Source organism: Mauremys reevesii, linkage group 6, assembly GCF_016161935.1.
Source record: "Mauremys reevesii isolate NIE-2019 linkage group 6, ASM1616193v1, whole genome shotgun sequence".
Classification (NCBI taxonomy): domain Eukaryota; kingdom Metazoa; phylum Chordata; order Testudines; family Geoemydidae; genus Mauremys; species Mauremys reevesii.
The window spans coordinates 106,881,419-106,900,078 of record NC_052628.1 but is presented as its reverse complement, the minus strand read 5'-3'; the positions used below and the strand labels follow the sequence as shown (position 1 = coordinate 106,900,078).

The window sequence follows — 18,660 nt, the reverse complement described above, 5'->3', positions numbered from 1 at the left end:
AGAGGGATTCCATGTAGTTAGAATACCCAGAAGGCTGACTCAGACATAATTCCTTCCAGGGGTCTCCCACAGAGTGCACACCAGCCAGTCGGAGGTTCATTGGATGACACAAAGGATGAATTTGGTCCATTGACTCCAACTGGTTTTTAAAGCGTACAAAAGCTCTCCAGAACAACAACAAAAAAATCTCTTTAATTGCACTGACTTGTAGAATTTGTAAAGGTATTCAGATACTATGGGGACAGACATATTCTAAACAGAAAAAATACTGCCTGACCTGGTTGGACTTAATCATACTCCATTTACTATTGGAATTCCTTTTAAAGTAAGAATTTTATTATTTGTGGGACCCCTATTTGGTAATTCCTGCAGCTAGCCAATCAACAACCCCTCATTTCAGTCTACCATTTCATATAAATTGGTAGAAGGTATTCTTGGTTCATATCCTTTCTGCTTACGATCCTTATTTATTAGTTTTCCCATTTTTTTTAACCTAAACCTTGTGTTTGGTCTTGAGATGGCCAACAGAAATGGATATTTTTCACCTGCTGCTGTTAGAATTAGTTAAAACTTCACACTGCTGTATTGTTTCCCTCGATTTTATGCTATGTAGAGAATGTCATTTCAAATAGGAGTCAATCCAACCATCCCATGAATATGACTCAGAATACATGGTGTACACATCATTCACTTTTAGAAGGAGTATTTAAAGCCATGGATGTTATATAGTGCAATTGGTAGATCCAAAAGTACTTTACAAAGGTGGTCAATATCATGAGTGCTTAGGCGTGTTGCTATTCTTGTGTCTATCAGTATACAGTGAAAACTGAATATTGCCTCTTCAGAAGATTTTCTAGTTATGTTTCAATTCACAAAAAATGAGTCGGTATTTTAAATTTATACTTCAGTTCCGGTGGCCGGAAACAGCACTAAAAAACATTGTAAAAATTTGGTGACCATGACTCAGCGATCAAAAAATAACTTTCTCCTATTGGGCAAGAATAAGAAACAACTGTATCTGAAGGTAAGAAGTAGTATATTTGCCCTTCATCTTTTCATCAAACCGTCTTTGCTTTTCTTCATCCTTTTTCAGTTTTCCCAAAATCTTTAGTGTCCCTTCCTGCTCCTTTTAAAGGAAATTAGAGCTCAGCTGCTTGTGCTGAGCTCTGGTGTTTGGATGCTCACAGTCTCCTATCTCTTGGTAAGGTATTTTAAATCTCAGAGCACACTTACGGGATATGGTATGCTCTGAGATTTAGAATACAAAGTGCATATAAAGCATTGAGTAAGCCAGAAAGCAAATGTTAGTACTTCGTAGCACATCATTCGAGCCCAGTGTGGGAAGCTAGGTTGTAGCTTCCTTTAGAGAGGGAGAGATTGCTGCAACAGGAGGTGGTGTGCAGGAAGAGAAGGGAGGAAAAGAGGCATACGGTACTCCATGTGAAAGAGGCGGGCTTGGGAGTGGAATTCTCTTCTCAGGACAAACTGGAGCTTCAATATACAGACAGGAATATTGATCTAAGAAAAGAAACAAGCATTTTTAAACACTCTTACCCTGTGTAATTAGAATTTTTGTTGTTGTTGTTCTCCATTGAGGGTTTGTCTAGATTAGGAAAAGCAATCAAGGTTTGGTTACCCTAGTGTTATAAGATAACAACTTTTACTTTGAGTTAACTGGTTCTGATTGACTCCAGGAGGATCTCTAAGATGGATCTCAACCAACTAAATTGAGGCAAAAAGGTGTCGACCGGTATGTATGCTAGGGGAAACAGGATAGCCTTCCCCTGACTGCTTTTCCTAGTGTAGGCAAACCCTGTGTCACTTCCTCAGATTAAATTTGAAAAAACTTTTTTTTTGGTTTTTTTAATTTACAATTCACTTTCTATGAAAAGCATTTTGTGAGAGAATGAGTAAAGGCACTCCTATTAAAATACAGGAGAGCAAGCACTTACAAGGGATTTACCTTATTCAGAGATTAAATATCCACAAATTGCTTGTCTGAAATGGGTACCACAGAATCTAGAAAGATTTGAACCTTGCACTCCAACTGTTGTCACTGGTAAATGAACTGTTTTGAAGATCCAGATCATACCTCAGCATTCCCTGACATGGTTCGTACACAGTTCCAGCTTTCAATGAATATGTTTTAAGTTTCTCAAAACTGACAACATTAGAAAGTCCATAGTCCCTATTCTCCTCCAGAAGGATATGAACATTTTCCTTGGGCTCAATGGGCATAGATTAGGTCCCCATGGCTGTAACATACTATGGGAATATAATAAAAACATGATTCAGTCCCATCTATGCTGCAAGATGGAATTGTGTTTTGAACCAAGTTGAGGAACTACCTTATTGTAACTGGTCTCCACCCAGTTCATTCTACAGTATAGAGGGTCACTAAGTCTCTTAAAAATTCTTTAAATTTCCCATACGAGGAATCGGGATAGTTTTGTTTAGAATTAGTCAGGCATTGATGGTACAACCCGTGGTTAATACAGATCAGAATAGGAAGGGAAACTCCAATTTTGGTGACTGTCTTCACAGGTCTTGAATCCAAATGGCAAGGCATCACGGGATTGTGTGGACAGCATGGAAGTGATTACAGGTGGAGCGCCTGACCCCAGACAGGTATGTGACCAGCCTAATAAGTGTGTGTATGTGCACACACCTATGCAATAGGTGGAACTGTGCAAGGGGCACAACCCTGATGCTTCAATCCCATTTGCTACAAATTATATCATTTACATTTCACCAATTATCTGTACTCCTATTCTTTCTGATTTTTAACATTAAGCGAAAGAGTAACGATGGCCTACCTGTGAATTGGTAGTCATCTTCTAGGAGAGCATCCATCAGTTCAGAGTCAACCTTTAGGCTTAGACTAGAACCTAGAAGATATAGAGAAGTTTCCCCACAGTAATTCCAGAGCACTGGAGTTGGGCAAGCCCAGACATGTGAGCCAGCAGAAACTTTCAGTACAAAAGCTAAAGTCCTTATTGCAAATACACATCACAGCTGGAACAGAAAGAAGAAAAGGAAGGGGACTCTGGCCCGATGGATATACACTTACGAGAAGACCAACTTACAGGGAAGGCAAAAGTGTCCCATTCTCAAGAGCCGTGCATCCACTCATCTGAAGTCAGAACTACTGGGCTCTAACAAGCAGCAGACCCAGAAAAGGGAGGTTGGCAGACACCAAACATAAACCAGAAATTCAGAATGAACTAGTCCACTGCAGGACCTTAAGATTTAAATCTGTATCAGTAGACGACTATGAAACAACATTGTAATGTCTTGTGAACGTATGGACAACTGGGTGTCAGCTTACCACATTTCAGTGTAGAAAGTCTTGTTTTTAACTGGCCTGTAGGTAGAAATGGATAATGGCTATTTTGTGGACACACAAAAATACATTAGTTTGGTGGCTTTGGCATATTTTTTCTGAACAGACATTCTAATCCAGTGGAAAATTGAAGTTTTATGGTAGCACCCAAAGGCAAAATCAGGTTAACTTAATGGTCTTCAAATTTAAAATTGACAAAGTGGGTTTTTATTGAACCAACTTCATTTGGCAGAAAAGACAAGCTTTTGAGCTACACAGTCCTTTTTCAGGCCTAGGCAAATGTAAATGTCAGTCTCTCCACTTAAAGGCAGTAAGTTTCAGACTGCATGGGTTCAGGTATAGGACTGGTCCCAGAAAAGTTGGTTTGGAGAAATTGAAAAAGACCAAGATGGACAGCTGCCATTTCCAATATGTGAAGGAGCATGTCTCCTAAGCCAGAAAGGAGTGATGATAACTTTGACTTGATCTCCCTTGATCTTTCTGGTAGCCTGAGAAAACAGAGGAACAGCAGGAAACATTGTTGTGTTTTGTTTATCTCCCCCCCCGCCCCCCGGCGCCCTTCTATTTTAAGATGTTCCTAGGAGCATTTTCTCTTTCTAGGACAGAAGTCCTAGAAAATAGTTTGCTTTGCATTTCTGGAACAAGTCTCTGAATCAGAGACAGAGTAAAAAGTGAAGTCCAAGGAGTAGAGGGTGAGGAAAATTTCCCTTTCTGAGGAGGATAAAGCTTTCAGAGGTCTGAAGTCTCTTTGACAATTTTAAGAGGTATCTACCACGCTTTAATTTGCTTTTCCATTGGTGTAAATAAAGAAATGCCAGGTCAGGATGATCTTAGTCAGAAGGAACTGCTCCCAAGGGAACTACATGCAGTAAAACCAGAGCAGTTGGGCTCTCGGGGTATGTAGTATAGGGCCAGACAATTCCAGTGATACAGGGTGTCCAATCAGATATTAGACCCCAGCCTTGAGAGAATGGAGAGGATTTACAAGGATGGTCTTAAAGAAGTAGGGATGGGAAACCCAAGAGCACTCACTGGAACCAGAGCCTGGAATAGTCTGCCATCGGACTGTGTGTGTGGTGGGGGAGGGAGACTGCCAAGCCCATACCTGTGTGTTGCTCTTTGTTTTGCATCTTCTCTTCTCAGTGTTATGGTATCAAAAGCATTAAGGGAGGGGTGAATCTGGCAGTGGTAGGTGTAGCATATGAGTCCCATCTGAGAAGGTGCACTCACTGATGCAGGTGGCATGGTCTTCACCTCTCTTAGAACTTTGGCCTGAAATTAGCAGCCGGAGGCAGTTCTTGAAGGCAGCAGAGGAAGGAAGAGAAGGTAAGAAAAAAATAAGATGAAAAACAGAAAGGGTCTTGAGCAAAGAAATGGCCCTGAGGAAAAATGTTGCTGCTCTTAACGGTGGCAGAAGACTGCTTTAGGTGTTTGGGCCTACCCAGCTCCAGTGCCTTGGATATCTGGCAGGAAAGTTTTTCACAGCTATCTCTGTATTGTCCTAAAGGTGAGCAGGCCTTCCCTACTCACAGGTTTAGACTCTGTACTGACAGGCGCACTTCACCTGATAAAGGGAGAATATTACATTTTTTTTAAATGTAGTAAGTTAGCAGCATCTCTCTTTTGACTTTTCACGGCAGAGATCTTTTAGAAACACAGGCCTTACTATACATGCATCACTTTGTGTGTTTTTCATAGTTGACTGAACAAGAAAACCAGCTGTTCATCATGCATTACAAACAAGAAGATTCAGTTAGGTTTCAGTGTTATACGGATCAGAACTACTACCTTCATGTGAACAAGGACTCCGTTGACCTATGCAAGATGAAAGAAACAGATGCTGATACAGGAAAAGACTTCTATTTCAAGGTGGCATATGTGTGATACATACTTCCCCAGGCCTTTGCAATGTCTCAAGTATGTACACAGCCCCTGAAATGAGCCAATACAAAATAGAAATGAAGGGAGATTGAGATCATGGGAGGATTAAGTTCCTTAGTTTTGTATAAAGTTTTTCTATAGCCTCTGTTTCGTGATTCACTATTTTTGATGTGTAAGGGAGAAGTCATTTTGTGTTTTAAATATACTGTACCTGAGTGAAGTATGTAACTTAGAGGGGGGATGGCGAGCAGTGTTTTAGAAAAAAGCAATTTCTTGACATTATATTTATACTTTAAAGGAGGCTGATTTGGGAAGTGGGGAACATAACAGTAGGGACCCAAAAATAGGAAAAGAGAATCACAGAAAAGATAAAATAGAAAACACTTTTAATATTACATTTTGTAATGAGAAACTATTTCTTAGATGTCGCACATGAATTCACCTGAAAAACATGAGAGAGAGAAATAATTATTCAGCAGCCACTACATATACGTGAATGTGTGTGTACAATGTACTTACTTTACTGAGGCTTTGCTGCACCAGCCATTCTGCTCCCACCCTGGAGATCTGAAAAAAAGAGCGTAAGGACAGAGGGCTAGTAGTTAAAGGCTAACAGCAAAGCTATTCCACCTTCTTTACCACCCCCACAAGTAAATCCATTTACCTCTCCAAGCTACTCCAGCTCCCATTCTTCATCTTTCCACCCCCACCAAAAAAAACCAGCTGCATGGCCTGAGAATTCCACTGCATTAGCCGGAAGAGGGCAGATTGGTCATCATGGAAGGATGTGCTCCCTGTGAACTTCGGTCTGGTCAATTCCCAACTCGATCCTAGAGGGAAACACAATAGAGAAGGAAATCTTTAGCTCAGGTACAGAGCAAAGTACAAAACAGTACAAACAAAAATTGAAATAAGTGTCTGAATAAATGAATTCAAAGACTAAACTCAAGCTTCTTACCTTGGGTTTGCAGTAGGCCTTGTGCTGGACAGAGCCTTCTGAAATAGACAAAAGTACAAACAAAAAATATGAAGTAGTGGATCTAGACATCATGGCTCTGATTCTCCATTTCCCAGCACCTTACTTAGTTATTCACCCAGTGTAAAGTAGGTGTAAAACACTACCATTTGATTTCATAACCACTTAAACTCATTTTGCTCTGGTGTAAATGACTACAAAACAGCGAACCAGGCCTTAAATATCAGACATTATGCATCTGCTCCAGGGTACTATACCTGGAACTGCAGGTTTGGTGAAACAATGCACAGGTCCCACAACATTTGCAGAGAGTGTTCTGTGCGGATATAGTATACTATGTGCACCTGAAGCAGGAAATCTAATGTGAACACTCGATCATACTAGGTCAAGTTGCAACCAAGCAATTCTCTAGTAGAAAAGGCTTCGAAGTTGTGTGAGACCATGCAAGAACAGAAACAGAACTTAATTTTCCCACATAGCCATGCATAATGCTACTGCTCGGCTAACACCCTGTTATACTCTTTAAATAGTGAGAATGTGTGCCAAACCTGTGAAGAAACCAAAGAACTTTTGCTGCTTAATAAACAATTAAGAGATTCTGACATAACCCCTTCGTTTTGACTAAAAATTCTTATAGATCAGGTGTCTGATTAGACACCATTTAAATCAGTAAAAGACAGCCATTGGCTTCAATGTGCATTGCATTGGGTCTTCATGATTTGAAATCTCCATGGGATGAAACAGACTTGAGTGACTAATTGATAACTAGAACTATCTGTTATGTTACACACCCATGAATTAAACTAAATGTCATTACACAACAGTATCTCACAATACATTTATGTTGAGAGAGAGGGCAGGAGAACAAAGACCCTAATTCAGTTTGAATATTTGAAAAGTGCTTCCAAGTAGAGGTATTTTGGATTCATTCTGTGCCTCTAGAGCCTGTTGTGCCACCGATTAATATTAGATTAATATTAGCAATACGATGGTCCCCTTCATGTACAAAACACTCCCTCTAGTGGCTAAATTCATGGAACTGCTCTGTCACTGGTCTTAGAATGAAGCCAATAGTGAGTTGAAGTCACTGGAAAAATTCTTCCTGACTTCTATGGCCTTTGGATCGGGCCCGTAGTAAAAGTTTGAATAGTGGTGCCACATGTACAGTATGTAGTTATCTTGCACTTGGATTCTTTACTGCACAGCCTCAATTTTTCCACTCTCTCCTATTTCAAATTAGGGCTGTCAAGCGATTAAAAAAATTAATCGTGATTAATTGCGCTGTTAAACAATACCATTGATTTTAAATATTTTGGTTGTTCACTACATTTTCAAATATGTTAATTTCAATTACAACACAGAATACAAAGTGTACAGTGCTCACTTTATATTTATTTTTATTACAAATATTTGCACTGTAAAAAATATATATTTTTCAGTTCACCTCATTCAAGTATAATGAAAGTTGAACTTACAAATGTAGAATTATGTACAAAAAAAAACTTCATTCAAAAATAAAACAATGTAAAACTTTAGAGCATACAAGTCCACTCAGTCCTATCACTCAGACAAACAAGGTTGATTACCATTTGCAGGAGATAATGCTGCCTGCTTTTTTACAATGTCACCTGAAAGTGAGAACAGGCGTTCACATGGCACTGTTGTAGCTGGCGTTGCAAGATATTTACATGCCAGATGCGCTAAAGATTCAGATGTCCCTTCATGCTTCAACCATCATTCCAGAAGACATGCTTCCATGCTGATGATGGGTTCTGCTTGATAACGATCCAAAGCAGTGTGGACTGACGTATGTTCATTTTCATCATCTGAGTTAGATGCCACCGGCAGAAGGTTGATTTTCTTTTTTGGTGGTTTGGGTTCTGTAGTTTCCGCATCAGAATGTTGCTCTTTTAAGACTTCTCAAAGCATGCTCCACACCTCGTTCCCCTCATATTTTGGATGGCATTTCAGATTCTTAAACCTTGGGTCTAGTGCTGTAGCTATTTTTAGAAATCTTACATCAGTACCTTCTTTGTGTGTTGTCAAATTTGCTGTAAAAGTATTCTTAAAACAGACATAGACTCCTATAACATGAAATATATGCAGAATGTGGGTGAAACAGAGCAGGAGACATGCAGTTCTTCCCCCTCTCCCCCTGGAGTACAGTCACAAATTTAATTGATGCATTATTTTTTTAATGAGCATCATCACCATGGAAGCCTGTCCTCTGGAATGGTGGCCGAAGCATGGAAGGGGCACACGAATGTTTAGCACAGGCCTGCACAACTCGTAAAGCGGCGAGGGCCACATTCCTCCAAAGAAAACAGCCGAGAGCCGAAACCTCCCGGCCCCGCAGAAACACCCTGCCCCAGGGCTGCCCAGCCCTGCAGAAGCAAACCCTCCTTCCCCGGCGCCACCCCACCAAAACAGCTGTGGGCCAAAAAGGAAGGTTGGGGGTGGGGAGGTGATACTTTATTTTAAATCAACCAGGGGCTCCCAGCTGAAGAGGTGGCTGGGAGCCCTCAGGGGCAAATTAAAGGGCCCAGGGCTCTGGCGGCTGGGGGAACCCGGCAGGGCCGGCTCTAGGTTTTTTGCTGCCCCAAGCAAAACAAAAATTGGCTGCCCCCCATCCCAGCCCTGGGCTCCCCCCTGTGCCCCCTGCTGCCCCAGTCCTGGGCTCTCCCCCCACCCACACCCCCTGCCGCCCCAGCGCTGGGCTTCCCCCTTTCCTCCCCACCAGTGCCCTCCCCACCCCGCTGCTGCCCCAGCACTGGGCTCCCACCAGTGCCCCCCCACCCCTCCTGCCACCCCAGCCCTGGGTCACTGGTAACTTGCTCCCAGGGTGGGTCATTCAGCAGGAATTTTAGATGTGCACAAAACACAGACAGGACTGGTTACTGGTTACAGAGCTGCAGTAAAGTGGAACAATTTTCAGCTTGTGTGATTGGAGGATATCTGGATGCATATTATAAGACTGTCCTCCATAAATGAGGAAAAGTTGAGGTGCCTTTATTATTCTTTTGTTCCACTCTTTCTTTCTATGGGGATTTTGCCAATGCAATATCACTGTCTTCCTTTTAAACAAACAAAAAGGCAATGGCTGTTGAAAATAGGAATTCCAGTCCTAATAAGCATTTCTTGCTCAATTTTATCCTACTTTTTCTACAGCAAGTTACAGTGGATCAGTATATTTGATTTGGGAGAAATGAAGTAACAGCTGCCCAAACTGAGCTTGAGCACTCCTGAATTTTGAAGTGTTCAAATCTGGTAGGCAGGTGCTGGGGGGTGGGGAGGCCTGTGGGCTCCGCAGGGGAGCATGGCAGCAATGTGTCTGGAGCTGCATGGAGCCAGACACGCTGGTCTGAGTGGCACGGTAAGGGGGCTGGAGGTTGGAGAAGGGGTAGAGGGTTCCGGGGGGCAGTCAAGGGACAGGGAGCAGGGGTTGGATGGGGCAGAGGTTCAGGGGGGTAGTCACGGGACAGGCAGCAGTTGGATAGGCATGGGAGTCTCAGGGGTTCATCAGGGGACAGGTGGGGGTGAGGTCCTGAGCGGAAGTTGGGGGATCTCAGGAGGGGGCAGTTGGGGACAAGGAGAAGGGAGGCTTAGATGGGGGCTGGGGTCCCAAGGGGCAATTAGGGGGAGGAATTTCGGGAGGGGGTAATCGGGGGACAAGGAGCAGCAGCATTTAGATAGGGGGTGGGGTCCTGGGAGAGGGATATCAGGAGACAAGGACCAGCTGTGTTAGATAGGGGGGTGGGAGTCCTGGGGGGCAGTTAGGGCAGGGGTCCATGAAGGGGGCAATCAGCGGCCGCGGGCCGGGATTCAAAGGGCTCTGGGCTGCCCTCCGCTGCGGGCAGCGCAGAGCCCTTTGATTCCCAGCCAGGGCTGGGATTTAAAGGGCCCTGGGCTCCCCGCGGCTGTGGGCAGCACAGAGTCCTTTGATTTCCCCGCCGCGGCTGGGATTTAAAGGGCTCTGGGCTCCCCACGGCTGCAGGCAGCCCAGAGCGCTCTGACTCCCAGCGGCGGCTGAGATTTAAAGGGCTCTGGGTTCCCCCCGCCGCGGGCAGCGCAGAGACCTTTGATTTCCCCGCCTCGGCTGGGATTTAAAGGGCTCTGGGCTCCCTGCGGCTGCAGGCAGCCCAGAGCCCTCTGACTCCCGGCCACGGCTGGGATTTAAAGGGCTCTGGGCTCCCTGCCGCTGCGGGCAGCCCAGAGACCTTTGATTCCCGGCCACGGCTGGGATTTAAAGGGCTCTGGGCTCCCCGCGGCTGCGGGCAGCGCAGAGCCCTCTGACTCCCGGCCACGGCTGGGATTTAAAGGGCTCTGGGCTCCCCGTGGCTGCGGGCAGCGCAGAGCCCTCTGACTCCCAGCCGCGGCTGAGATTCAAAGGGCTCTGGGCTGCCTACAGAGCGCTGTGTGTGGGGGATTCAGAATCCCCCCGCAGGCCGCACAGTGAGGCTCTGCGGGCCGCATGTTGTGCAGGCCTGGTTTAGCATATCTGGCATGTAAATACCTTGCAATGCTGGCTACAAAAGTGCCATGCGAATGCCTGGTCTCACTTTCAGATGACATTGTAAATAAGAAGCAGGCAGCAGTATCTCCCTCAATGTAAACAAACTTGTTTGTCTTAGCGATTGACAGACTAAGAAGTAGGACTGAGTGGACTTGTAAGCTCTAAAGTTTTACATTTTTGTTTTTGAGTGGAGTTATGTAACCAAAAAAAATCTGCATTTGTAAGTTACATTTTCACAATAAAGAGCTTGCACTTCAGTATTGTCTGAGGTGAATTGAAAAATACTATTTCTTTTGTTTATCATTTTTACAGTGCATATATTTGTAATAAAAATAATAATATAAAGTGAGCACTGTACATTTTGTATTCTGTGTTGTAATTGAAATCAGTATTGAAAATGTAGAAAAACATCCAAAAATATTTAATAAATTTCATTTGGTATTCTATTGTTATATGTGAGATTAATCACAATTAATTTTTGTGAGTTAATCACATGAGTTAACTGCGATTAATTGACAGCCCTACTTCAAATATTTAACAAACTAAGGCTTTTTCTTTTTAAATCACATTTTATGTTTAAGGAAATAAGCAAGTATAAAACACAGCATTGGTAGTTCCTGTAAGGATTTAGATAGATATTGGTTTTGGACATTGTAATTTCACTTATAACCTTCCAGAAAACACAGAGCAAATGGTAACTTCATTAACATAATCTGTAAACAGAATTCATAGTAAAATAAGTGAATTGCTGAAAGCTGATCTAATTTATGTATGCAAAAAATGTGAACCAACACTTTCAAAAGTGCCAAGTGATTCTGAGGGCGCAACTTGATTTACTTAGAGTCTGATTTTTCAGATGTGTTAAGGCAGAGCACATATGAAAAATAGGCACAAATTAGGCAACCAGAATTAGTGGGAACTTTTGAAAATTTAAGCCCTAACATTTAACAGTATGAAAAATATATATTTTATGCATTCAATAGTTAAATAGAGTTGTAAAATCTCATATAGTTCTGGAAATATTATTGGTAGATCTGTAACAATGTGATAAACAACACTTTACTTTGCATGTACTATTACAAACAGATATTTGGTATAAAGTTTTTCATCTAAATCAAATGTTTTTAATAAACTGGGCACTTTTCATAAGTGTATTGGAACTTCATTTTAAATGCAGGGCCATCCTTAGGATTTATGGGGCCCTACACAGTGTTATTAAACTGGAGCCCCTATGCCCGCCGGTAGCCCGGGCTCACAGACCGGGGATGGCGGGGGGGACAGGGACAAGGCAGCAAAGGATACCGAGCCACCAGCCCCACCTCACAGTGGCAGAGAGTCACAGTGCCCTGTAGAGACCCCGTAGCCTCTCCCTCACACAGAATGTGTGGCACCAGCGCATTTGGCTCTGTGAATATGGCCCCTGCCTAAGGAGACTGCAGTGCGCACTGGGTGGGCGGGAGCCAACCTGCTCTTACCTGCTGTCATGGGCGGTGGGTGAAGCTGCCGCTTGGGGAGGCCAGCTCCCCAGCCCACCTGTGGCCACGCCCATACTCCACCCCTGCTCTGCCTCCGGCCCCACCCCCACTCTGCCCAGGCACTGCCCTCTCTCAACTGTCTTCCTGCTCTCTTCCCTCTCCCTCCCTGATCACCCCCTTCCAGCCAAATTCCTGAACCCAAATGAAGCAAATGACATTTGGAAAAAAAAACACTCTTCTGCAATTTCTTTCTAGAGAAAATGGAGCATGTGTTCCACTGCATGCCAGTAGGTGAAGACTGGACATGCAGAAGGGACCTAATTAAAAGCACTAAACTTGGGAATAAAAAATGTCAACCACAGTTTTTGTGTTATACGCTAAAGTGTGTCAGAGATTTATTTGCAAAAACTTTGTAGTAAGGGTAAGTCAGCTGTCCTGCTGAATACAACATTAAATATTATGGAATACATGACGCAGCTCTTCTCTGTTTTACATTTTCTTAATCAGTATTTCTAAGCTCTGGCGCTCTGGCTGGGTTTCAGGATTGGGGCCGCACCATGCGGCTCCCGGAAGCTGTGGCATGGCCCAGCTCCAGCTCCTACACACTCCAATGGCCCCCTCTGATGCTCCAATGGGAGCTGCAGGGGCAGTGCCTGCGGATGGGGCAGCATGAAGAGCTGCCTGGCCGTGCCTCCACATAGGAGCCAGAAAAGGGACATGCCACTGCTTCCAAGAGCCACTTGAGGTAAGTGCCACTCGGAGTCTGCACCCCTGAGCCTCTTCCCACACCCCAACCTCCTGCCCCAGCCCTGATCCCCCTCCCGCTCTTCAAATCCCTCAATCCCAGCCCAGAGCATCCTCCTGCACCCCAAACCTCTCATGACCAACCTCACCCCAGAGCCTGCACCCCCAGTCAGAACCTGCACCCCTTCCCTGATCCCCTTCCCACCCTCCGAACCCCTCAGTCCCAGCCCAGAGCACCCTCCTACACCCCAAACTCCTCATCCCCAGCCCCACCCGAGCCCACAACCACAGTGCTTATCCCCTCTCGCATCCCAGCCCCAATTTTGTGAGTATTCATGGCCTGCCATACAATTTCTACTCCCCGATGTGGCCCTCAGCCAAAAAGTTTGCCCATCCCTGGTATACAGTGTACTGCCAATCTTACTTCTGTGCTGCTGTTGTGACTTGTGGAGCCTGGTGCTCAGCTTGTGGCTCAAGGCGGGCTTCATGCTGTCATACGGGGGATGCCTCTTGCCAGAGTCCATGGCCCTCCTGCAGCCCTCTGGCTACTCCTGACTCACTAGGGCACCATTTCAGATTTTCGGGGGTGGGAGGAAACTTTAACCATGATTCCAGGGACTACTTGAGCACCTGAAAACTCTAAGGTTTTTGCAGATCATAATTTAGGAATTAGCTGACAGGAACAATCTAATTGTTATATAAAGAAAGAAAAACTATATACAAACTCCAATTAATGCCATGTTTAAAGTTTGTCAATTTAGAACAATCAGGAGATAATACAGCAAGATATTCCTGATCCCAAACCTTGAGGTATCAATTCTGGAGCTTTAACACAGATATCAGAAACATGTTGGATACTTTGTTATACTACCTTTAGTAGAGAAAAATAAAATCTGCTTACTTTCTCTAGCAGACATACTCTGTGTTACTGCCATTATCTACTCTATTTTAGTCAACTGTTTTTCACTAAAAACATAATTTTAACATATGTGATTAAGGTTTTTTTCCCTCTTTTATTAAGAAAGGGAATTTATTTTTCTAATTATTTTGGCATTTATGTTTACCGCTCACAATCAGGTATGTGCCTCATTAACATTTGACTCCATCATTGCTATTGGTATCATAGTTGGAACTGCATTCATTTTCATGCAAATTTGAAGTTATTTTACAGATATAAGTGACCTTTATCTGCCAAATGTCTAAAGTTACGTGTTTAGCTAATGTTTTTTAAACTGGAACTGCTAAGGTTTGTACAAGCTAAAGTTACATTCTAGAAGGATAGTATTATTTGATTGTGCCACTTTAAATAATGAATGACAAAGCATGATATGATAAGTAATAATGATAATTACTCCAGCCAGGACAAGTTAGGCATTTTAGAACTCACTACTCAAAGAATGAAATTTAAGCATAAGAGAGAAATAAAATTATGAAATGCATAGACCAGTCAAAAAACTAAAATAACAGCACTCTGAAAGAATAAAATTACAGACAATGTATGTGCATTGCAGGAAATACCAACAACAATATAAGTATGTGTTGGGGGATGTCAAACATACAGCTACGGGTAGCATAAAATCCCTCTTTATCTGTAAAGGGTTAAGAAGCTCAGATAACCTGGTTGGCACCTGACCAGAAGGACCAATGGGGAAAGATGATACTTTCAAATGGGGGGGGTGGTGTCTTTGTTTTGTGCTCTGTGTGTGTTCTCCCCGGAGACAAAGAGAGAGACCAAGCAAGTAATCCAGCTCCCACTGAAATGATACATCTAATATTACAGAAATAGTAAGTAATAGCAAGGAAATGCATTAGGGTATCTTTTGTTTTAGCTTGTGAATTTTCCCTGTGATAAGAGGGAGGTTTATCCCTGTTTTTGTAACTTTAAAGTTTTGCCTGGAGGGGAAATCCTCTGTGTTTTAATCTTTTTGTTACCCTGTAAAGTTATCTTCCATCCTGATTTTACAGAGGTGATTATTTTATCTTTTTTTAAATAAATTCTTCTTTTAAGAACCTGATTAATTTTTCATTGTTCTTAAAGTCCAAGGGTTTGGGTCTGTGTTCACCTGTACCAATTGGTGAGGATATTATTCTCAAGCCTTCCCCAGGAAAGGGGGTGTAGGGCTTGGGGGAATATTTGCGGGGAATAGGACTCCAAGTGGTCCTTTCCCTGATTCTTTGTCTAAATCACTTGGTGGTGGCAGCATACTGTTCAAGGACAACGTGGAATTTGTGCCTTGGAAAAAAGTTTTTAACCAAAGCTGTTAAAGATAAGCGTAGGGGATCTTTCATGCGGGTCCCCACATCTGTACCCCAGAATTCAGAGTGGGGAAGGAACCCTAACAGGTGAGTGTGAAAGAGACAGTGTGTGAGCTCGGGGAGTGTGTGAGCTGGGAGAGTGTGTGAGAGAACGGGCACTGCCCTTTAAGAGAGCAGCACTCAGTCTGAAGTAAAGCTCCTTCAGACACAGCAGAAGCCGCCAGCAGCTCCATCCCACTCTTGGTGGGCTCTGTCCCACCACCCTGCTCTGCAGAGATGGGGTACAAGGGTGAGGGGGTGGGAACACCATGACATCAGTGCTCCTCCTCCCCCCACCCCACCTCAACCCCTGAGGCACCCTGTTTATAATGGCGCCCTGAGCTTTTGCCCAGTTGGCCTGTGCCTAAGGCCGGCCCTGCTCTTATAAGACTTCTGAAAGCATGCTCCACACCCTGTACCTCTCAGATTTTGGAAGGCACTTCAGATTCTTAAATCTTGAGTCAAGTGCTGTAGCTATCTTTAGAAATCTCACATTGGTACCTTGTCATAAACAGTTAGTTAAGGGTTAAGGTTTTTTTTCTACCTGTAAAGGGTTAACAAGCAGTACCTGTGAACACCTGACCAGAGGACCAATCAGGGACAAGATATTTTCAAATCCCTGTGGAGGGAAGTTTTTTTTCTGTTCTTTGTTTTTAGAGAGTCTCTCTTGGGAGTTAAGGGAGTACAGACATCTTAATCAAGTCCTCCCAGGTTTCTGCAATACATTCTTCTATTCAAGCTAGTGAGTATTAGCAAGGAACTAGTATCCTTATACTTTTATTTCTGTATTTGCAATTCTGTGTTTTGCTATAGAATTTCTTTAATTCTGTACTGTTATTGCTTTTACTGAGAAAGAAGGGAGGGGGAATTCTCTCCAAAAATTGATAAGTTTAGACCCTGGGTATTGTTCTATCTTGGTATTACAGAGACAGTTACTTTCTTTTTATTCTTTAATAAATCTTTTCTGTTAAGGACTTGGTTGATCTTTCCTTGGGTAAATTCTCAAGGAAAGGGGAGGAGGGAAAAGGAAGGCATCCCTCTGTAGTTGGATCCCGGTATCTCTCCTAGGAAAAGGGAGGGGGGAGGAAGCAGGGGGGAATGGTTTATTTCTCCTAGGTGTAAGAACTCCATGGATTTGGGGCTCTTGGGATCCCCAAGGATTTTGGGGAAGGACTGTGTCCCAATACACGTACATTATTGGGTGGTGGCAGCTTTTACCAGATCTAAACTAGGATTTTAGTTTAGGGGAGTCCATGCAGGTCCCCATTTTGGAACCCAACAGCTCTAAGTGGGGGTGAGACCTATGACATACCTGCTTTGCGTTTTGTCAGATCTGCAGTGAAAGTGTTCTTAAAACAAACATGCTGAGTCATCATCCAAGACTGCTATAATATGAAATATATGGCAGAATGCAGGTAAAACACAGAGCAGGAGACATACAAATCTCCCCCAGGGAGTTCAGTCACAAATTTAATTAACACACTTTTTTTTTAATGAGTGTCATCAGCATGGAAGCATGTCCTCTAGAATGGTGGCCAAAGCATGAAGGGGCATACAAATGTTTAGTGTATCTGGCACGTAAATAACATGCAATGCAGGCTACAAAAGTTCCATGCAAATGTCTGTTCTCACTTTCAGGTGACATTGTAAATAAGAAGCAGGCAGCATTAGCTCCATAAATGTAAACAAACTTGTTTCTCTTAGCGATTGGCTGCACAAAAAGTAGGACTGAGTGGACTTGTAGGCTCTAAAGTTTTACATTATTTTGTTTTTGAATGCAGTTATATATAAAAAAAATTCTACATTTGTAAGTTGCGCTTTCACAATAAAGAGATTGCAATATGGTACTTGTATGAGGTAATTGAAAAATACTGCCGTATATACTTGATCGTTTATAAGCTGACCCCCCTCCCACCCCGAAGATGGAAAAATAGAAATTTTTTAGGACTCATTCATAAGCCGACACTATAATTCAGGGGTCAGCAAACTTTGGCTCTCGGGCCATCAGGATAAGCTGCTGGTGGGCCGAGATGGTTTGTTTACTTCGAGCATCTGCAGGCACAGAGGTAAACCTAAGTAAACAAAGTGTCCCAGTGCGTCAAATGCTTACCCTGATGGGCTGGGACAGCAACTCGTGGGGAAATGTTTTTTTGGGGGGAGATGCTGGGGGTCAGGGAGTAACCCCTGTGACCACTCCCCACATGACCCCACTCTTAGCCCGGGACCCCCCCACACTCTCCGTATCCCATCCCTTCACACCTTATCTGGGGAGAGTCAGGGGAGGATGTCTCTGGCCTGGCTGGAGCTGTTCCGGCAGACTGGGCAGTGCGGCTGCAGCATGTTCCAGCGGGCTGGGTTGGGTGGCACGGCCGCACCATGCTCCAGCGGGCCGGTGTTACGACACAAAAAGCTCCCTCTCCCAATTCCCAAACTGAGCATGCCCAGTAACCTTCGCTTTTGCATGGCGGAAACGGCAACTAGTTGCAAAAGTGCAGCATTGCCATTTGTGCCGCTACACCAGGCAGCGCGGCCACAGCCTGCTCTGGGGGGCTGGGCCGAGTGGCATGGCTGCAGCCACCCAGCCCTGGGAGCTGCAGCTGCTTCAGAAGCTAGGGGGGATAGCAGCGTAGCCAGAAGTGGAGAGACTCTGGCCCCGCCTCTTCCCTTGTGGCTCTGCTGGCTGTGCTGCCTCTCCTTGCTTCCTCTCCTGGGGGGAGGGGCTGTGTCCCACCTCTCCCTCTCTATACCCATTCATAAGCCGACCCCCTTCTCTGGTGCTTTCCTTTTTTACTAAAAAATTCAGCTTATGAATGAGAATATACGGTATTTCTTCTCATTTTTACAGTGCAAATATTTGTAATAAAAATATAAAGTGAGCACTGTACATTTTGTATTCTGTATTGTAACTGAAATCAATATATTTGAAAATGGAGAAAAATATCCAAAATATTTAATACATTTCAATTGATATTCAATTGTTTAACAGTTTGATTAAAACTGTGATTAATTGCTATTAATTTTTTTAATCGCGATTAATTTTTTTGAGTTAATCACGTGAGTTAACTGTGATTAATCGACAGTCCTAGTTCATATTTCTAGGACATACAGAATATAACATAGCACATTCCATTGTATAAAGCACTGAATTCTGCACATCTGTGTATAACACCTATTACAAAATCAGTTGTCAATAGAAAAAAATGACTAAATAGTATATTTATGAAAGAAAACAATGCACAGTAGAAATAAATTATTCCAATAATATTCAAAAATAAATATACCTAATGAAATAAATCAGGTAATACTGTACATATGAGTTGTATATATGGTTACTATCTGGATAGTCACTATTGTTAACAAATAGGTTTTCCTTCATAGGCATCAAAATTCTGGCCCACTGGCTGGGTGCATTCTACTTGATCAGTTTAAGACT

General features: G+C 43.4%; 1 protein-coding gene and 1 long non-coding RNA gene across 3 annotated transcripts in view; one reads left to right on the top strand and one right to left on the bottom strand.

Moving 5' to 3' along the window:
* Positions 1–5,521, top strand: part of LOC120407400 — a 32,388-nt gene extending 26,867 nt beyond the window's left edge. The window contains exons 5-7 of the mRNA XM_039543022.1: positions 909–1,024; positions 2,545–2,628; positions 5,042–5,521. Of these exons, the coding sequence (XP_039398956.1) occupies positions 909–1,024; positions 2,545–2,628; positions 5,042–5,227 (386 nt within the window). The 3' untranslated portion in view covers positions 5,228–5,521. The remainder of the gene's footprint in view (positions 1–908; positions 1,025–2,544; positions 2,629–5,041) is intronic.
* Positions 969–6,221, bottom strand: LOC120407401. Of its 2 annotated transcripts, XR_005599941.1 has the most exons (5): positions 6,183–6,221; positions 5,889–6,054; positions 5,744–5,791; positions 2,817–2,888; positions 969–1,518 (listed from the first exon to the last, which is right to left on the bottom strand). It is a non-coding gene; the product is annotated as an uncharacterized LOC120407401 (long non-coding RNA). The 2 variants fall into 2 exon arrangements; XR_005599942.1 differs by lacking the exons at positions 969–1,518; positions 2,817–2,888 and adding an exon at positions 5,594–5,666.
* Between the last annotated feature and the right edge of the window lie 12,439 nt (positions 6,222–18,660).